General features: G+C 29.2%; 2 protein-coding genes across 2 annotated transcripts; both read left to right on the forward strand.

The window, feature by feature from the left end:
* Nucleotides 1-914: 914 nt before the first annotated feature.
* Nucleotides 915-5,216, forward strand: LOC112802930 (uncharacterized). Its single transcript, XM_025846361.3, has 8 exons — nt 915-1,472; nt 1,955-2,049; nt 2,470-2,549; nt 2,715-2,756; nt 2,838-2,965; nt 3,444-3,624; nt 3,826-4,004; nt 4,357-5,216. The coding sequence occupies exons 1-8, from the start codon at nt 1,042-1,044 to the stop codon at nt 4,859-4,861; spliced, it is 1,641 nt and encodes a 546-aa protein (XP_025702146.1). The 5' UTR covers nt 915-1,041; the 3' UTR covers nt 4,862-5,216.
* A 12,399-nt stretch (nt 5,217-17,615) lies between these two features.
* Nucleotides 17,616-19,427, forward strand: LOC112802932 (uncharacterized). Its single transcript, XM_025846363.3, has 3 exons — nt 17,616-18,269; nt 18,453-18,566; nt 18,657-19,427. Exons 1-3 carry the CDS (start codon nt 17,740-17,742, stop codon nt 19,138-19,140), a joined length of 1,128 nt encoding a protein of 375 aa, XP_025702148.1. The 5' UTR covers nt 17,616-17,739; the 3' UTR covers nt 19,141-19,427.
* The last annotated feature ends 2,650 nt before the right edge of the window (nt 19,428-22,077 follow it).

Genomic DNA, 22,077 nt, shown 5'->3' on the forward strand with positions numbered 1-22,077 from the left:
GACGTTAAATGATGTCGGCAAGAGGGGGAGACTGTACTCTTTTTTCCTTGGTCAGGTTTTTTTTCCCATTGGATTTTTCTTGACAAGGTTTTTAATGAGGCAGTCCCCATTACAAAGGATATTGTACTCTTTTCCCTTCACTAAGGTTTTTCCCACAGGGTTTTCCTTTGGTAAGGTTTTAATGAGACAATAATCCTAAATGGGCATCTAAGGGGGAGTGTTGTGATAAGAATGACCAACGTGGATGCCCATTCCCATGCAAGACTCATATTTTCAAAGAGAGAATGAATATTAAATATGTGTTGAAAATAAAGACCCCATGCATGTATAAATAGGGGGTGTGGTACGAAGCTTTACACACAACAATAATATTCAAATACTCTCTCTTTTCTTTCTTACACAGAAGCAAGTAATAAGAAATATATTTCCTCTTTATGCTACAATCAAATACTATTCTTCTTATATTTCTACTACAATTCTTCCTCTTATTTTATTTTATAAGCATTTTAAATTCTATTTTCTATTACTCTTTACATATAATATTAATAGCAATATTAGTCATCTTTATTATATTGAGATAGTAACGATAAATAAATGCAATTATCTCTCTCTTTATTTTTAATACTTTTTCTTATCTTTGTATATATATACACTATACAACATATAATATTATTATATATATATAAAAATTATTGAACTAATTATATTAATAATAGAGTCTTCTATTTATACATCTTTATTTTATATATCTTTTATTTTACAACAGGATTTTATTTGAATGTATTAATTATTATTGGAATTGATTCTATAAACATTGATTTGAGGCTGTTAATGCATAAAATTAAGATTTTTTGGGGTCAAAATTACAAATACATTATTATTTAAAAATAAAAAATCAACACCCAGAACAAGACAAAGCCACAAAGGAATGCTATGCTTAGTTCGAACTTCGAACAAGATATAGGCAATTACTAATTAGGCATACAGCAAGCATTACTTTCTCTCACAGCTGACCTGACAGCACCTAATCCCCCGTCGTCGATGGCTCAGCCGTCAGAACCTCTCCGCCGCCGCAACAACCACCACCACCGTGACAACCACATCTGCAACTTCCTTCAATCAACAGCTTCCAACCTCCTCTCTCTCTTCAACAGCAACAGCAGCAGCAGCAACCTTTCTCCTCCAACCCTTCCACAACCACTCTCCTCCAAAATCTCTCTCCCTCTACCACTCCCTCTCCAATTCGCACCGCTACTCCCCGCGCAATCATCATCCACCTCGGCCGAGTCAACTCGCCCCGACTCACCATTCCCCTCCGCCGCCAAATCGCTGCGCGTGGCCGGACTCAGCAAGGATGGCAAGGGTGGCGGCGGCCCTGCCTTCGTCGGTCAGGTATTCAGCATGTGTGACCTCTCTGGGACTGGCCTCATGGCAGTTTCCACTCACTTCGATATTCCCTTCATCTCTAAAAGGTTCCTCTTAATCTTATCTTTTCCGTGTTTTCCAATATTAAGCTAGTTTTGTTGAAATCGTCACGTTATAAAATCAGTTAATACCTGTTTTTCTCCATCTTCTAGTATTTATTTGTTGGACTAAGGAGGGAAATTGATAACAATTTATATACTTGTGTTACGGATTTATGAATGAAAATTTGCTCCATTTTTCCCCTTTTAATTTCTGATGTGTAAATACACATAAAATTACCACATGAATTAGACAACTTACTTGTGCTAACTTCTAAAACATTATTGTTCTGTTTTAGTGTAAGTTTGTGATTTTGTGGGTCTACTGGTTTTGTATGTTATACCATAGTGTTATAGTGTCTTTGAATTACTAACATTTGTGGTGTCCTAATATCCTGCCATTGTTGTGACTGTATCTTGTGTCATAAAAAGAATTTTATGGTTAAGACTTAAAGAGTCTTAATTGAAATGGCTTTTGTTATTATATGTAGAACACCTGAGTGGCTGAAAAAAATATTTGCAGCAATCACCAAGAGTGAGAGGAATGGCCCTGTATTCCGCTTTTTTATTGATCTAGGAGATGCAGGTTAGCTTTTAATCTTTGAGGCTACTTTGATAGTTCGATTGAAATTTCTCTATAGCTTTTCTGCAGCAATTGATCAGATGATCTTTGGTTGTAACATTATCTAAATATCATTTTTAAAATTGCATATTTTTATGAACTGAGATCGCTTTTTGTCTCATATATGACTAAGATGAGGAAAGTAAATCTATGTGAGAAATAGATATCCGACATAACCTAGATAGTAAAACAAGGTGCGAGAAAAATAACTTGACTGCCCGTTATCTGCATATCCAAAATGGCAATTCCATTAAGTTGCTGCGTGCGTATGTTTTTGTGTTATTTACATGTGTATCCATGAATTTATTCTCCTATCATCTTTGTTTGGCTAATGTTGATATCTGATATTTCTTCTTCATATACTGACCCTTCTGATGGTCTTAGTTTCATATGTCAAAAAACTGAATATTCCAAGTGGTGTGGTGGGAGCCTGTCGTCTTGATCTAGCATATGAACATTTCAAGGTACTTCTGAACATTTTCGGTTGCCATTCAGATGAACTTATGATGGTTTGATAAAGTGCACTAATGTCATAAATGATGGGATTTGATATGTTATTTTTTTTTTCTTTTCACCCATTTTTATGATGTTTGGTTAATCTATAATGTTCTTCACTATATACCATGCAGGAAAAACCACACTTGTTCCAATTTGTACCAAATGAGAAGCAGGTATTATTTCTCTTACGTTGGTTCATGCTATAGTTTGATGCTGCCTGAATTTTTTATAGATACACTTTTCTTCCTCTGTAGGTCAAGGCAGCTAACAAGCTTTTGAAGACAATTGCACAAGATGGTGTTGGAAAAAAGGTCGATGGGGTGCCTGTGTTTAGTGCCCAGAACTTAGACATTGCAATTGCAACTAAAGATGGAATTAAATGGTGCATGTTGCTTTTCTTCTTTGTTACATATGACCCTAGTGTTATTTTCACAATTTGTTGATATGAAATTTAGTATCCATCATATGAATATGGATTTTGAATTGAAGGTTACCTCTCAAATTTTTCCCCAGAGAAGTGATTCAACAGGAATATCTCGTGTTTCTTGTGCAATTGTATGGATATGAAATAATAGTTGCTTTATCATAGCCTGTTTCTTTTTGCCGTTAATTTTTTCTTCTTTTTGGGGGTGTATTTTGGTTTTTGAGCTTTTTTGGCATTTTATTTTTCATCCCTACAATGGTTGTGAGCTGAAAATTTTTCTGTTAGGTTTGAAATTGTTTTGGTTGTTTACCCCATTATACCGAATGGTTGTAGAATATGAATATCTATAATGTATGGTAAGAAAAGCACATAACAGAGTATACATTATGCTTACACTTCCTTCTTTTTCCTTTTTTCTTTATGCTGGATCTATCAGGTATACTCCCTACTTTTTTGATAAAGGCGTGCTTGATAACATTCTTGAAGAAGCTGTTGATCAACATTTCCATACATTAATCCAAACTCGACACTTGCAGCGACGGCGAGATGTGGTTGATGACAACCTAGCAGCAGAAGTGATTGAGGAAATGAATGACAGTTTAGGGGATCCTCCAGAGGTAGGATTCATTTAATGACATTTTATACTAGAAAGAGAGAAATTTCGTGAAGAAGGATATGATGTTGTTTATTGCATGACTCTGATATTACACAATTATTTGCAATCATAAAAGCACTGAGTATGATCCTTCTTTATTACTCTTCTCATTTCTCTTTGGAAAATTGGAAAGTTTAGTTTTTTTTTTTTTCCCCTGTGATAGGTTCAGGAAGTCCTAGATGAAATGGGCCATCCAAGTATACCACTAAGTGTTATTTCAAAAGCTGCAGAACTCCAGTTCCATTATACTGTTGACAAGGTAATCCTGGGTAATAGGTGGTTGCGGAAAGCAACAGGCATACAACCAAAATTTCCCTATATGGTCGACTCGTTTGAGAGAAGGTACATTCCATGTTGGTTTTATCCTTTTAAACTGACTTAAAATCCAAATTCAATGGTTTCCTAGTTACGTCGATCTTATCATATATGTAAAATTAACAAATATTCGCAAGTCTGCCCAAGAATATACAATAGTTATTCTTTCAGGTTAAATTGAATTCAGTTTATACTTTCACTTGTCAAATGGTGTGATTTAGCTTGTATTTTGAAATGCTGCTACCTTTTGGGTTCATCTACTATGGTTTTATTGTCAACCACAGAGCATAACTATTCTGCTTTGGTTGAAATTAGTTTTCCAAGTGAGGTTTTTTGTTTCCCATACAGTGATTTGTAACTTTTTTTTATGGTTCTGTAGAAGTGAAGCTTCTTTGCTGAGGATTTCAGATTCAAGCAGCTGTCTTGATAACTCTAAAGGGGAAGATGATAGGAAACATTCTGAATGCATTGACTCCTCTTGTTTCAATTTGGATGATAACAATTCTACAATCGAAGACTCTCATCCCAAATTTAGGCTACCTTTTGGTGGTTGGTTTCCCCAAAAACAGCAGGAAAAAGTAGAATCCTCGAGAAAAGGGGTACACAAAGAAGATTCAAGACTGAGTCCCTTCCTTCCAAAAGTAACAATGATTGGTCTATCTACAGAGGAAGCAAGCCAGATGAGCAAAGCTAGTTTGAAGAAGCAAATGGAGAATTTAACAAAAGAGTTGGAGAAGTCAGAGTTAGATAATGTGATTGGTAGTGGTAGCAGTGAGGGCAATGTAGAAGATAGAGATCCACTTTTTGTAGCAAACGTTGGTGATTATTATTCTGGTATTGCAAGAAAAGGACCTGGTCGCTGGATACGTGGAGGAACCAACTAAAACCTTAATTTATAGAAAGACAACTCCATTTGCAGTTGCAACCTTGCAGGTAATTGTGCTCTTGTGGATATTTTTGTTTGTCTCCCCAATAAAATATAGAGAGGATTTGTTAGAAACTAACAGGTTAAAACGTTTCTGAGGTAGAAATAAACTTATAATGAGATAGAGGTGCATAATGCCACTGCATACTGTGAGCTTGAGATTGGGGCTGGTCAATGTTGTAAATTATTTATATTTTTTCCTTGTAATCCATCAATATGGCCCATTTTGCTGACCTTTGAGGAGTTAAGTGAAACTTTTGTACCAGAAGAATTGAAACTATATAAATCTTAGAGACTATCGCCTTCTATGTTAACGCTGTTTCGATTTTTTTATCAATACACACGTCTTGATAGTTATACTTACATTCATGGATGATTTTTATACCATGTCTATGGTTTATTAAAATTTTTTACCTTATTAAACGAAGAATGAAGCTTCACCCTTTTGTATCTTTCAAAAAGATTTTTCTACTAACTAACTTGGATTGGTCAAGTAATTTGTTATTTTGTTCACTTGTCTGCTTAAGTAAATGTTAGAGACTTAAATCTTGTTTTATGTATATAACAATTCACTTATTAATGATAAATTTTTAAATAAAATTTAGATCTACAGTAAATTAATTTTTGACCAACAAGTTGGAGAATTATGTGAGAAATAATAGTAAACAAAAAAAATTAAAATAGAAAGAACCTTCCTCTGAGTGAATAAGAAAGGAGAATGTCCCTTGGCCAATAATACATAAGATGTGTCTTTGTTTTCAACAGCAAAAATTTTTCAGCTTACTTGATTGAGTAACACTTATTATAGCTATTGGTAGTGCAATTGTCATTGTAGGTTTGATCTCATGTGAAAGTGTGAAACTCAAGTAGTGGAGCATATATATTGCATGATGATTAGAAGCACTTAAGCACATGCCAGAAAACCTCATGTATTGGCTCTATTTACAAATACCTTTCATAGTTTTGTTAATGGAATTTCTTAGTGCTCCCTTATCTTTCTAGTAGTTGTGATATTGAAATATTTATACACGCATTTTTTGCATATAACTCTTAACTCATTAGAGAACTTGATAATTATGCAAATATTTTTTTTAATTTAATCGTGATTTATCCTCATTTTAAATATATTTTATATTTTATTTTAATGCATGTATCCAGTTACCTATTATTGCTATATCAATAGAAATATAGAATATTTAACTTTCATTCATATCTGTAAATCGCCACCCAAAATATACATTTAATTACATATTTTTTAAAAAATAAATTACACGGTTAGTGTATTAATTTTTTTTTTTTTTTTTTGGCACAAAACAACGTTAAATTCTTATATTAGGTATATGGCATGTTTATGTCACCCACAATGTTTGAATGACGACAAACCGAGAAATATATATCTGGAAAGTTGGTTTGGGTATCATCGAACTCACATCTTTTTAAAATATATTTTGAGCTTTTAGTCTTTTTACTATATGTGTCAACTCTCCTAGCTTAGCCTATCAATTGATATCTAAGTCATGGATATTGGACCCTCACCATCAACATATTGGTAAAGTGAACAATGGTTAGTGGCTAACAAAAAATTGACAGGTTAAGGACTAATTTATCGCGGATTTGAGCTCTATTTAAAGGTTTATTGTTGGCCAATGGTCTGAATTGCTACATGCATAAGGCGGAATTCAAATCCCTAACACTTACGAGTAAGCTGATTACTCGACCAACTCAAGTTGGTTGAACGACACCTTTCTTGATCTATCCTAACTCAATTTAGTCAATTAGATAGTTGAAACAAATAATAGAATATAGAAATTAAAAGTTTAGAGATAAACAAAACAAGTGCAATTGTGCAAAGATAGGATCATGCATGCATGAGCTCGTTAAAAATTGTTAATGTTCGTTCTCCGTATATATCTTAAACACACACACCACTATCCATGGGTGATGGATGAGTATCAACTTCAGGTTTTTTGAGATGTCCCTATCAATATATTATCATGATTAATTGATAAAAATAGTAAGACATCTTTTGCCAAACTAGTAGGGGGAAGTAATTGGAGTTGCCAAACCAAATGGATCTCACGCTACCCTTTCAATTTTTGCGATAGGTAAATACCTTAATCATGCTATTACTGAAACTTCCATTGATAATGACTACCAAATCAGATTACGAACCAAACTATCAATTTCATGATATATATCCTTTCAACCTTGGTATGAAATTAGTTTTTTAAAGATTTTTCGCTTCCACTTTATCTTTCAATGATTTAAATTAGAGTTTAATTTTGAATATCAACAGTGTAAAATATTTTATAAAATTGTTCAATCATACTAGTTCTTTTTGGATGACCATTCACAATATCAATGTTTACAAAACCAACGTAAAAAAAGTATTTTTTTATTTTGTGATATTATATAATTAAATACAAGTATAAATTTATTTTATATTGACAATGTATTAAAATTAAATTCTTTAAAATAATAATAAAATAATTTATCTACTCGTGTCATAAAAAACTTGAAAGAAAATATAGAAAATTAACTTTCTTTTATTTTTTGAGAATTTAAAGTTTCAAGTTTATAATTTAGAATTTAGTGTCAATGATTTACAATTTAGGATTTAAATTTAAAATAAATAAAATAATCTTAAAAAATTAATTAATATTAACTGAAAAAATTAGTTTTCTAACATTATTTTTTAAAAAAATACAAACCAAATAAATTAGTAATTGAGGTTTTTTTATGAGTTAATTAGCTTCTTTAATTTCTCTACATATTAGCCTTAACTTTTTTCTGCCTTTTATTTCTTTTCTTGGAGTGAATTATTATATGATTCAAGAAATGCAGCGAAATTATTTAAATGTGTAGAGTTTTATCATTATTTAATAGCTCGTTTCATCCTGAATCCAATTTTAAGAATTTTAAAGAAAATCCGCAAGTGCTAGCTAGAGGGTAAGGCGGGTGAATATAGATCAGCTTCTCTAGAGAAGATCATTATTGTGTTCATCAAAATCAAATGGATGGAGATCAGAATATATTGTGGTGAGGGATACTTTTCAAGATGTAAAAATTTGTGTGGGGATTGTTCTAAATTGATATTCGACTATGGAGAATTTTTTTTTTTGCGGGAATGAGGATGAGGGACGAAATTTCTCTGAGACAGACGTCGGGACTCGAGCAGAGATTTCTGTTAGTTTTCGAAATTTATAAACTTATTTAATTGTCCTTAATAATTTATTTTTCATATATGTTTTTTAGTTATTTCACATACTATATATATATATAGAGACACTTAAAATTCTAATCCTCATTTGCATAACTCTTTTTTAATTCATAAATCCCTAGCGTTGTCCATATTCTATCTAGCCTCTCTTCAATCACCTCCTCGCCACTCTTCCGTCTCACCGCATTGTCACCCCTTCCCGTTCCATCACCCTCACTGCGTCGTTCTCTATATTCATGCGTTCCTTTCCACAACTCTGTTGTCATGTCCATTTTCCTCTCTGTCGCCGCGTCCCCCACCTCGTCCACTGCTCTGTGCTTTGACTTGCCATGACGTCTCCCACTGCGTCATTTTGAAAGCCACCATTTTGTTGTTTAGACTTTTTGTATAAAATATTGTTGTTTTTGTACAGAATAGATACTTTCAACTCTATTCTATGGAAATTAATAATTAGTCAGAACTATTAGAGAGATGGGGAATAGAGTCCCCGATAGCATGGGCAGAACTTAGTTAAGACAAAGGGGTCATGGCCCCCCAAACTTTTGTTAAAAAAAATTAGTAATACTTTTTCAAAAAATAAAAAATAGTTTAGTTGGCTCAAATACTTTATTATGACTTAAAATACCAAAGTTCAATTTTCATCTCTTGCTTTGATTGCACAATAGTTTTTAGTTTTAAACATTCAAAACACGTTGGATTTGGACTGAACTAAGTATAATCGCATTTCGCAACTCTCTATTCAATAAGCAACACTCCCTCTACCTTTGAGTTCAAATATAAAAAATTAAGTATTTTTTATTTATGTAGTTTAATATTATTTTATATTTTACTGTTTATTTAATTTAATTTTTTATATGATAAAAAATATTAGAATATTCAATAAGTATTGATATTATTGTATTTATATAAATTGATAAAAAAATTTCATAAATATTATAATTTTGATATTTGTCCTTCTAACTTCTTTTTTACATATTTTATATATATTTAAATTTTTATATAAAATAATCATAAAAAATCAAAGAATTGATGTATTTTTTAAGAAGAAGGCTAATATTCAAGAAGGAGAACATATAACTTTTACAATATCAACACCTATATATAGTTCTTCTACTTTAATAAATCACGAAGAAAGTGAGATACAACCTTTAAAAGTTCAAAAAGTTGCATCTAATGAGTTTGACCTTAATTCTTTGGAACAAGACTCTGGAAAACGGCTTTAAATTTGGCAATATCATCCAAATCAGAGAAATGAGGTTAGACGAGCTTATTTTAAATGGGGTTCATATTAAAAGCATCTTGACAATTATCTTCTATTTGTCTCTCCCAAAATTTTGTTTCAAACTCCGCCACTGCAGCCGCGAGAAACGGGACCCTATGAAAAATAGGGATGAAGAACAATATTTTTTATAACGAAAAATGAAGACAAAGACGGAGAACAAATTTTGGGACGAAAATGGGGAGTAGGGAGGCATTCCCTGCCTCCATCCTGCTCCGTTGACATCCTAATTGTGATCGAAAGAAAATTAAGTAATTAAATTTTGATATTCTGCAACACAATAAATTACTTTTAATTAATTTCTTCTGCATGTTTAATTTTTTCCTTAAAAACATCATTGATATTTTTATTTCCCCGGCCACAAATTAAATGGTTGAAATACTTTTTCATTATTATTTAGGTGCAATTAACTTTATATAAAGTTGATAACTGAGAATCATTATATAAAAATTTAGTTAAATTAATCAAATTATTTAACAGTTTTTAATTATTAACTTCATATAAAATTGATTGCACCTGAATTTTTATCTTATTATTATCGTTATTCCTCTCCTCGCTACAATTACTTGATAATAATATGCATGCATAAAAATTATATATATATATATATATATATATATATAATGGCGAAGCTTAGAAGCTTAGTATATATGAAGGGGGCAATAGTCCCTCAATAAATTTTACTTATAAAGTCTTTTAGTTTTATAATTTGGCCCGTCTTTAATTTTATTTTTTGTTCTCTATTTAGTTGTATTTTGCATCTAAAAGGGGGTTCGAGCTTCGCCCCTATATATGTAAAATGACTAATATAAAATATATATTATAAATTTATTAAATAATATATCTATTTATATATAAATATTGATAATTAATTTAATAATTAATTTTTGTGTGTATACAATATTTTTTTATATAAAAAAGTATTGATAGTAACTAAATTGAATTTAAGAGTGACTAGCGAGTGAAAAGTAAGGGTTTAAAGTTGTATAAACATTTAAAATCAAAGGGGTTGATGGAGAATTTATCTTTTCAACCTCCCTTCAAAGGGATTCTTTGGCCCATCTTCTTTGTTAATACCTTAAACTTTTTTTGGTTTCGAAAGAACACTTTTGTCTTTGACAAGGATAGAGTCCCAGATGAAAGCAAAATTCATGAAATAGCCTGGTATGTGACACAGAACTATCACAGGGCTCATTTTGAATATATGCGATCTAGGAGAAGAGTGGAAACTTTTGCAGAGAAGCTTATTAAGTGGCAGCCACCTCCTCCCTTTTTTATTAAGCTGAATTCGGACGACTCAATTAGTAAGGATGGCAAAGCGGCTTGTGGTGGTATCCTTAGAGATAGCAATGGTAAGTTTTTGGCTTGTTATAGTGCGAATTTGGGTGCTTGCACTGTGACTGCGGCAGAGCTTTGGGGCATACTCTTCGGCCTTGAGCTAATCATTAATTTGGGACATCTCCATGTTGAAATTAAGGTTGATTCAGCGGTAGTAGAGCAGCTATGTTCTTAGGATTTGGGCAACCTACATTCGGTAGGAGTTCTTGTGTCAGCAATAAGGATTAGGTACAGCAGGCTCAGTAGTTAGACTCTTCACCATAAATTCAGGGAAGCATACTCTTGTGTCGATAAATTGGCATCTTTTGGTCATAGCTTAAGTTATGGTTGTCATTTCTTTTTTCATTGTCATCTTATATTTTCTTGTATTTTTTTACTGATGCTGTAGGAACGGTTCATTCTAAAATAATTTTTGGTTAGTTCTCTTTTAAGCTTTAGCCCGTTGTTAATATAAAAAAATAAACATTTAAGATCAGTCTTTTTATATCCTATTTATCGCTTCCTCTTCATGGTTTTCTCTCCCAAAAATAATTTTTTTATAATATTTTTAATTTAATAAATCAAAAATTAATCTAGCACAAATTAAAAAATATATTTATACATTTTATAATGCAATTCGGATTAGTCTTACTCTAATAAAAAACTCAGCGTGTATTTTTAAAAGTGCGTGGATATATAAATTGTTTAATTGATATGAAAATAAATTTATACCATGAATTAATAAAATAATAATAATTATACTATGTATTTACCAAAAATTCAACAACTATGTATTTGTATAATAATAATAATAATAAATACATATAATATTAATTCTTTTAAGTGAATATCGTACTGCACAAATAAATTCCTTTAATAGTGGTATATAATGAAAATATGTTTTTGTAGACAATTTTATCCCCCACTACTCCAAAAAAACATTTTGTTATTGGTATTTTATCAAAGTCAGTAAGTTATTAATGTTTGAAATTTGAGAAGAAGAAATAGAGCCACTGAATAATCATAAATCAGCAATTCTTTTCAAGTGGGCTTTCATCACAAGAAGGAAGGATGATATCGATATAAAGCATGAAAGGTATGTCTAAATTAAAATATATATATATATATATATATATATATATATATATATATATATATATATATATATGTCTAAATTAAATTCTCAAAATGACCACACAAAAGAAAACTGACGTTTTGTAAATTATTATTCCATTGGAAAACAGCCAATCAAACTCAAATGAAATCAAGAAATATATACTTAAAAGATCTCATTATTATATATTCTTGTACAAGAGAAAAAAGAATTAAAATAAATTTTTGTTTGGACCCCTCCCACAATTTAGGCAGAAATTAATGGGTTATACATCAGAGATATGATAGTGGTGGTGGTCCATTCTACACATTTAGCTTCCTTGAGGTACCGTCTCTATATGCTTCTACTCCTTGTTACAATATATAATTATATATTTTAATCTAGCAATGTTATATGTATTATTATCTTTGTACGTACATCTTTTTGATATTTTTATTTAGTATTAAAAAATAGTTACTAAGAAATGAAAGAAGATAAAAAATTTATCTTTTATACTATAAAAGAAGATATATAATACATGCAAAAAAATTAAAAAAATATACAAATATCATTTTTATTTTGATCCATTGCTATATATATTGGTGCACCAATTAACTATATATCTCTGCATATTTATTATTGAAATATATAAAGCTGTTTGAACAACACTCCTATATCACAATCATCAAAGATGCCATAGAAATAGTGTCATCAAATCATATTCTCGTAGTGATTCCAGAAACTTGCACAATGAGAAAGGACTAGCTTTTTCTTTTTCGGAAAGAAAAATAGTAAGTGAGAATCTTATTTAATTATTTCATGGAGGTAATTAAAGTAAAATCATAACCTCATCAAGCATTTACTTTACAAATTACAATGGACTACCTATAACTATACTTCTAAGAATTTCAAACTCCCCTCCCCCTCTTCCAAAAATTATGTAGTTATTAATAATCATCAAATAACTTGAAAAAAATTAAGCTAACCTTTTTAGTCCTGCTTCAAGGAGGATTCATATGAAATAATCCTAACTTTTTTTTTCTTTAAAATAAAGTATATCCTAACCATGTATTGAGAATAAATTAAGTCTATATTGGGAAAAAATGTTGGCCATCAAAAGTAATTGTCATTCCAGCCATGCCTAATAAAAGTGGAAGCTAAGTGTCCTACTGTATATTGTTGCTATTATATTTATATTTTAATTTTATGTTAAATATTCATAATATTCTATATATTATGGTGAAACTTTTAATCCCAACCCTTATTAGTTATACGGTCATTTTCTATTTTTCTTACATCGCACGACAATATTCCCTTTTAAGTATTCATAAACCACTTAAAGTGAATGCTATTTGTATACTAAAATCAGCTACTAAAATCAATTATTAATACATTTGTATATAAATACATGTGTAATTTAATTTATTTTTAATATGTATTTATATTTCAACATGTATTTTATACTGATAACTAATTTTAGTGACTAATTTTAATAAACACATAGCATCATTCATATATTCCCAACATCTTTTCCACATAAACTCATCACCTTAATGTTTAGTGTCGAAACTTCTAATCACATATAAATAGGATTAGCAATGATAAATGAGTAGGATAAGTTAGGCTTTAAATTTCACTCTAATTTTATACATCAATTTATTTTTTTAATATAATTTTATTATTTTATCTACGAATTAAAAGTTCTTAATTTCAATTTTATTTACACTCTAAAATTTTTCACCCGTCCCTACTCAACCCTACTTGCAACAAATGAATCTTTTTCAATCAAATATTCAAATGAATATTTAATTATTTTTATAAACATATTGATAAAATAGAAAAATACAAAATTAAATTCATATTAAAATTTAAAGCAAAAAAATCATAATAAAATCTATGTTAAAATTTAAAAGAAAGAGGATATGTGTTTAATCTCTATCAATTTTATTATAGTACATGTATATTAATTTTTAACTACATACTATAATATATCAAAAGTACATATAAGATTAGATTTAAACTCGTAGTTGATTCTACCCACAATTTAACCCGCTTCGCTCTAAATCTGACCCATTGCAGATCGAATTATCAATCCTATTCGAATTGGTTAGATTATCTTAAATATCTAGAGATAAAGTTAGTATTGTTATTTTTTAATATAAAATCTAATGTAAAGTTTTAATTTTTAAAAAATAATTTATTAAAACTGATTTTTTTAAAGATAATTTTCAAATATTATAATAAATCTGTTTAATAAATTAAAATAAAAGTAATTTTAAATAAAAATAAATTACAAAATTTGTATTTAATAAAATTATTTCTATTTAAAATTATTTTAATAGATATAAATATAATAAAAATAAAAATAAATATAGATATTTATTAATATATGAAATTATATATTTTTTAACTTTAAAAATATATTTATAAGTTTTTTTTTTAATTTTGAAATTAAAAACACAAATACGAGATCTTTTTATTTATCCAATACAAACTAAAATATTTATGCTTTTAAAAATATAAACCTTCTAACTAAGTCACCAAAAAAAATATAAACGTTTCTCCAAAATATTTTACCAAATAGGGCCACAATATGTTATATCAAGCCTACTTTTATTAAAACAAAATTACGAAGCAGTTCATTCAATCCACAATACAATCAAGTGTGTAAAATAGTGCATGCAATTCTTTACATTTTACTTCTATTTTAAATAAAATAGTATATTATATAGGAAATTTCAGAATGTATTTTAAACACTAATATTTTAATAATTTTAATTATTAATTTTAATTAATATATTTTTTATAATTAAGATCAATTATTAAAATAATTAGACACCTAATATTTTGGATATACTTAAAATTCTTTCTATTATATATATGTACGGATATCTTCCGGTCTCTGGAAGCATCAACATATATATTGTTTTTTTCATATTCATTCCTCCCTCCAACTTTGTTCCGATTTCTCTTTTTTATTCTAAGTGCAAAAAAAAAATATTATACAATGTTCTAATCTTTTGCTAAAAGTATGCATATCTCAAATCACTTAACAGGCATGATTCTTTGCCAAATTTAGCTGGATTTTCCTTATATATAAAAACAAGATAGAATTTCTTTTGAACCATAATACTTGAAATAAATATAAATCATAGATATTTTATAAAGTTAACTAATGTAATTTGTTATATTTGCGGCGTTGGTGTTAATTGATTTCACTATATATTATATATTATTAGTCCTTGCTTGTCCAAAAGAATATCACTTTATTGTATACGATCCAAGCACACAAAAATTCTTTTAACCATGTTACCTAAATATTTAAAAATCAACAGTTAAATAATTCGTATAAAATATATATTAGAATATAAAATATATATTAAAAAATAAATTAAATAATATAATATAAATATATAATAATTAATTTAATAAATAATTTTATGTGCAAAGGTAATAATTTTTTAAAATTATTACTTTAATTTGCACAGTTTATTAAAGGATTTGAATTCTCTAAATTTTAAATTTTATTTTAAAGGATAAAATATGATCTATTACCGTTTATTTCATTAGTAAAACCAAAAAAAAAATTTAATAATAAAAAATCTCATTTTATCATCTAAAATAAAAATCTAAAATTTAAAAAATCCAAAATTTTTCATTGAAAATACTCCTTTGCTAACTCTACGTACCTTTGCTAGCTTATAAAACATTCAAAACCTAAAACACTTTTGTTTTGGTGTAATAATAAAATAAATTAAAGGTGAATATTTATGTATATTTATTTTAATTGTACGTAAATTTTCACCAAAATTAACAAGATGTGTCGAGGATGTAACAGAGATGCAATATAAAGAGAGAGGAGGAGGTAGTGCAGAATGCAGAATGGGGCCCCCATGGTAAGAGACATGATATATGCATGCCATGCAGAAAACATGATACAGTAACGACAGTGCTGATATGCATTACATTATTGGGTCACCATTTTGAAACAAAAGGCGCCACTACTACTCCACTATATGTTACTACTGCTGGGATGAGATGACGCCACATCCAACTCAAAACTTTAATATGTCAAGTTAATGGGTCTCTCATCTTATAAACTTTTCACTCTTCCATGCTTTCTTAGATGTAGAACTAACTTCAACACTCCTCACACTTGCAACACTAACAACTACCACACCTAATTCATGTATAAAGATGTTATATGTATTATTGTTGTATAATTTTTTTTTACATTTTTATTTTTAATATTAAAAATGATTGGTAAGAATTGAAAAAGAAACATTCTTTATAAAATAAAATAAAAATATACAAAAAATACAAACATTATTTATCATAGTATAAATGAATGTACTATGTATGTACGTAGGTACATTTCCAAACTAGCAAGCACGCGCATTCTATATATCATGGCAAGAGCCAAGAGGTTGGTATTAAATTTTTATCTATTTTATTCAATGTATTAATAAAAATTATCTAAAAGATCTTATTCTTTAAATTATAAATAAAATTCGTAAATAAAGTCAAACCCTTTAAAGTCTTTTTGTATCTTCTAAAATTTCTAAATCAAAACTCACAAACAAGGTCTTAAAGAATAATGATTACTAGTTGAGTTTCCTACGTACGAAAATAAATAAATAATTGAATGTTTAATTTAGTAATTATGTTTTACATATATCAAATTTGAATTTATTGTACTGTGTTTGATTTTTTTTTTATATTTTTTGGTATCTCTCAACCCGAAAGTGAATTTAAACCTCATTTAAAAATTTATATATACAAAATCAGATACTTAATAAATAGATAAATAAATTAACTACTTGATCAAAGTTATCTTTTATATAATGTTAAAAAATGTTACTAATTAAAAGACATATATTGAATATTAAGATTCAACTAGAGTTTTTTTATATAGTCAATGTATTAAACTAACAAAAGATCTTAATATATTATATTTTATTCTTTTTATTTTAAATTAAATGTCTCTTTTTCATTTGTCTAAAATATATTATTTTTGTAATGTTTTTTTTTAAATACTTAATATAAAAGGGAAGGAATATATTACACTACTTATTAGTTATTACTATTATAAGGGTATCTAAATATTTAATGGCATGGTATAGGGCGAATTTTTTTTATATATTAGTATAATTTTGGTATAATACTCAATCATTAGATTTTATGGTATTTTTTAAAATTATAAAAATAGTGCAATATGCTTTCCTTATATTGACAATACACTTCTCTCATATTGCACTGTTTCCACAATTTTAAAAAACGCCATAAAATCTAATGATCGAGTATTACACCAATATTTTTTCTAATATACAAAAAAAATTTACCGGTATAGGGCATCTCTTAGCAAGCATCGGAATCATCGTCCTAACTCCTAACATTGCTAATGCCACCTTTGGTACTTGGGTCCCCCTTTGACATTTACCAAAGTCAAAGAAAAAGGTAACCGAATTTTCCCCTTTCTTATATGGAGAGAGAAAAATCTTCCACTTAAAATAACCCTCAAATCCATTGGGAAAAAAAAAGAAAGAAAAAATAATAAAATATGTTAACAAGTACTTTTTTATAATGATAAATTAACTAGTAATTAAGAATTGTCCAAGTTAAGTGCTCCACCATCAACATAACATATTGCTTCCACATTCACCCTTTTTCTCTCTTCAAACTTCAAACAAAGTCCCTTCTTTGTTTTTTGTGTGTGTTCTGATTTAAAGCAAAAAAGTCAGCGCCGTCCTTTGTGCCTCAAATTTCAACCTCTGTCTGAGTCTTCCCCTCTTTGCTCTCAAATTTCAACTTCCTTCTATTGGCCCAAAAAACACAAAAAGCACCAAAAAAACACAACAACAAGAAGAAAATCATTCTCTCTTTTCCTTTCTATTTTTTTTCCTTTCCTTTTTTCTCCCTCTTCTGAAAATGAGTAATGAGGAGGATTGGGATCTCTTTGCCATAGTTAGAAGCTGCAAAGCTGCAAACAACACTGCACAAACTCCACAAGACACAACAAAAACTAGTAGTAATAGCATCATGTCTACTTTTTCTACAACTTGCTTGGCCACTACTACTATCACTGCAGAACAAAATGATGGTCCATTTTCTTCTAACAATTTTGTGCAGCCCAGGACCAATGGTTTCCAAGAGTTAGAACAATTGCTCAATACCTTTAACCCCACCATCACCACCACCACCACTACCACTAGTGCCCATGGCATCAATTCTAATAATCCTCCCACTTTTCCTCATTTCACAGCACCGCCATCCACCCTTGGAGCCTCCACTTCTGGTTTTGATGATAGATTCCACCACCACCAACAACATCAACAAAAGCAGCATAATCTACTACAGGTTCAAGTTCCCCAAACTAGTACAACTACTTCTCTGACTTTATTACCAAGCTCAGAATCACAATCACAATCACAAACGCAAACACCCAGATCAAGAAAAAGGTAAATAACTATGAAAATATTCTCTTTTTCCATTAATATACTAATTTCCAATCATTCTCGTTACATCCCAAATATAAAAAACCAAACTTTAATTTCTACATACATAAATACCCTTCATAACATCAAATAAAAAATACTAACATTTTATCACTTCTACTTTTCATTTTTTTTTTCCTTTTACAGAAAAAGCCAACAGAAAAAAATGGTATGCCATGTAACCGCAGATAACCTCTCATCAGATTTGTGGGCATGGCGTAAATATGGCCAGAAACCCATCAAGGGTTCCCCATATCCAAGGTACTAGTCTTAATTACTTTACATTAACACTCACAAAACACAATTAGTCCTCTCATAAACATTTTTTAATGTGCCATCATCTCTTTCCAGAAACTATTACAGATGCAGCAGCTGCAAGGGTTGTGTAGCAAGAAAGCAAGTAGAGCGAAGCTTATCAGACCCCACCATGTTTGTTGTAACTTACACCGGAGAACACAAGCACGCTAAACCGGCTCACCGGAACTCACTCGCCGGAAGCACCCGGAAACCATCCACGCCTCGTTTAGCTGAGACCCAAGAAAATAATGATACTAAGAATCCTAATAATAATAACAAAAATAATAGTCCTGATGAGAAGGCTCAGAATAGCAGCACCACAACGAAAGAGCAGAACGCTGAACCGCCGGAAATTGAACAAGAAATAGATGATTCTTCATGTGAAGACAGTGATGATGATGGTGTCTTGATTCCCAACAGCACTGCTGCAATGTCGGATGCAGTGTTCTTGGGAAGCACCTCCGCCGCTGAAACATGGCACTGCGACGGTGGATTTGAGAATAGGTCCGATCCGGACGGTCCAAGTAATCGGATCTAAGGTTTGTTTTGAACCGGTTTATGATATAACCGGTTCAGCGCCGGTTGGACTATCTCTGTCCGGTCCAAAATCCTATGAAGCATAATAGCTTCCTTTTTGGATGGCTACTAATCTACTATTAGTCTATTACCATTTGTAAACATAATATCTAAACAAAATTAGGTTGTGTAACAAAAAAATCACTCACCAAATTAGTGTTTACTAATTTTGTGACTAATTTTTTTATATACACATAATAATATAATTAATATCTAAAATGTACACATATATTATATTAAATAGCTTAGTTAATTCATTTTCAATTATTATTTTTACATTGAGATCTTTTATATTAATAGTTGCCTTTTCTTTTAGTTACGTACAAAATTAACAAAATTTGATATTATTCATTTTTTTTTGCTAAAAGGTTAATTATAAACGGCTTATCTTTTTTATTTTTTATTATGCAAATAAATGTAATATTTGTATTTTTTTAATTTTAATATACTGTAAATGTAAATTATTTTTTTGGTTTTTTATTTGTTTGTATTGTTATAAGTCAAAAGAGATATCCTTTTTAGAATTTTTGTTTTTACAATAATGTTGATTTAATAGTGCTTTTTCAATGTTTATAGACAATAATTTTAATTATATCCAATCTTCTAACTTTATGGGAGCTAACTTTGTTAACATTTGATTATTTCATTAGTACATAATTATTTCACCTTTATAAATTTCTCACTCCTTAATTAAGGGACGTAAGATTTACTATTGCATCTTTGGTGATTGAGTTTTGTTGATGTCATGATCATGAAATCATCGTCATCCGATGGCTTCATCCTAGTGTTGGATGCAATTAAGATTGGTTTAATTTAGTGTTAAAATGTTTGGATAATATGTATGAAATCTTAGTTAGTACAAATTTTACTGTCCATATGCGTAACCAAACTCATTGACCACATAGAGAAACAAATTTGTCAAAATTTATTTTTTATGATAAAAATTGAATGTCAAAATATAGGATCATGACAACAACTCATCAAGTTAATTAATGAGTAATTAGAAAATTAAATAATTATTTCTATTCATTTGAATGACCAAGTCAAAGTTTGAACTTTGAAGTCGGCATATCATTATCAAAGTCGTGGCAAGGAGTAACGCCAAACCAAATCCAATTTATAAATCATGCAAATATTTAAGTTTCTATTGAATATTTCATATATACAATTAAGAAAGCTCCATCTAATATAATTCATTTTCCCCCCTCTGTCTGGTGTCTGCAACTGGGGAAGAAAAGAATTTGAAAATGTCATGTCGTAAAGGAGTTAATAAATTATTTCAATCCACAACGTTATAGTAGTGCAGCTTGTATAAGTTATAATTTTTAATTCATTGAACAATAATACTTGTCTTTTTCCCTTGGAGAATGATATATATATAGTCATACTTTGAATTAAAATGTTCAAAATTCTATGAGGAAAACAAAAGATTTTATTATGTATAAATAGGGAAATTATCAGAACAATGCGTGATTGTTTTTTTAATTCAAAATCACGCCTTTATCACGAGAATGATATTTTGTAATTTGTAAAAATGAAAGTGAGTTAATTTTACATGAAGTTAATAGTTAAAATTTATTAAATAATTTGATATATTTGATTAAATTCTAACTATTTTTAACTGAGTTTACACTTTTCTTTGTATATATTTATTCTTCTCACATCCACGATCAGATCACCAGCTGTTGATACCAAGGTCAAAGCTTTTTTATTCCTAGGAAGGAGCAGCCAGTCAACTATATTTTATTTGGTGTTTCCTTTATGCAAATAAACATATGTGCCACATTTAAGGCAGACAAAAAATATCAAATTAAAGCATATATATTATTATTATTGCAGCCTTACAGTTAAGTATTTTTTTTTTTGTTACTCTTGCAGTTAAGTATTTGATTGGGGGTGTGTGATACACGAAACTGGTTTTTAATTTATATAAAATGTGTGTATGCAAGTTGTTTAATTATATAATATGTTTTTTTTTTTTATTTAATTGGCCAAGTTGTCAAAGTATTTTAATAAAGGGAATCTGATTAAGGGTGACCCGGATTTGGAGTTTGAACTAGTCTTTAAAAAGGTCATTTTTGGCGATAGACTTCGTTATCCAATTTGTTTTGTTTTGGTGATGTTAAACAAGTGAATAAACAAGCATACACCTTCAAAGTTCAAAGTGTCATGGAGGTACTTAAATTTACTTTTTGAGAGACTGCTGATTATATAATTTTTAATATTATTTAATAATTAAATAGACATAATTCCTTTAAAAAATTATTGAAATGTCTTATATTTATAAATATTATAAAAACCTTATTCCAATGAGTATTGAGAATATAAACATTTTTAATCCATTAATGGATATATCATAAAAATTTAAACTATCAATTGAGCCATAGGTTTACAAAAATAATTATCTTTTAATTTAACAAATCAATAAATTATTTATTGCAGATTTAAATTTTATTTAAAATTTTATTATTGATTAATATATTACTATACACAGAAAAGTAGAATTATAACTCTCAACACTTATTTAAGTAAATCAATGAACTAATTATTTGACCAACCTAAGTTAGTTTAAATAATTATATATTTAATACTAATAAAATACAAGTAATATTAGGTAATCAATTTTTTCAACCAACATCAATCAATTTTTTAAAAGTTAGTTGTTTATCTTAAAATCTAAATCTTAAATAATAAATTTTTAACTTTAAATATAAATCTAAATATTAAAATTAAGTAACTAAATGTTAATTCCTTGTACTTTCTTTTAGGTAGCGTTTGGTGGAGAGACAGAGATAGAAAGACTGAGACTGCGAGACAGGGACTAAGAGACAGGGATTGAAATAAATTTCAGTATTCTGTTTGGTGCAAAATAGGAGACATGAATTGAAACAAGAATGAA

The sequence above is a fragment of the Arachis hypogaea genome, chromosome 5 (assembly GCF_003086295.3).
Source record: "Arachis hypogaea cultivar Tifrunner chromosome 5, arahy.Tifrunner.gnm2.J5K5, whole genome shotgun sequence".
NCBI lineage: Eukaryota > Viridiplantae > Streptophyta > Magnoliopsida > Fabales > Fabaceae > Arachis > Arachis hypogaea.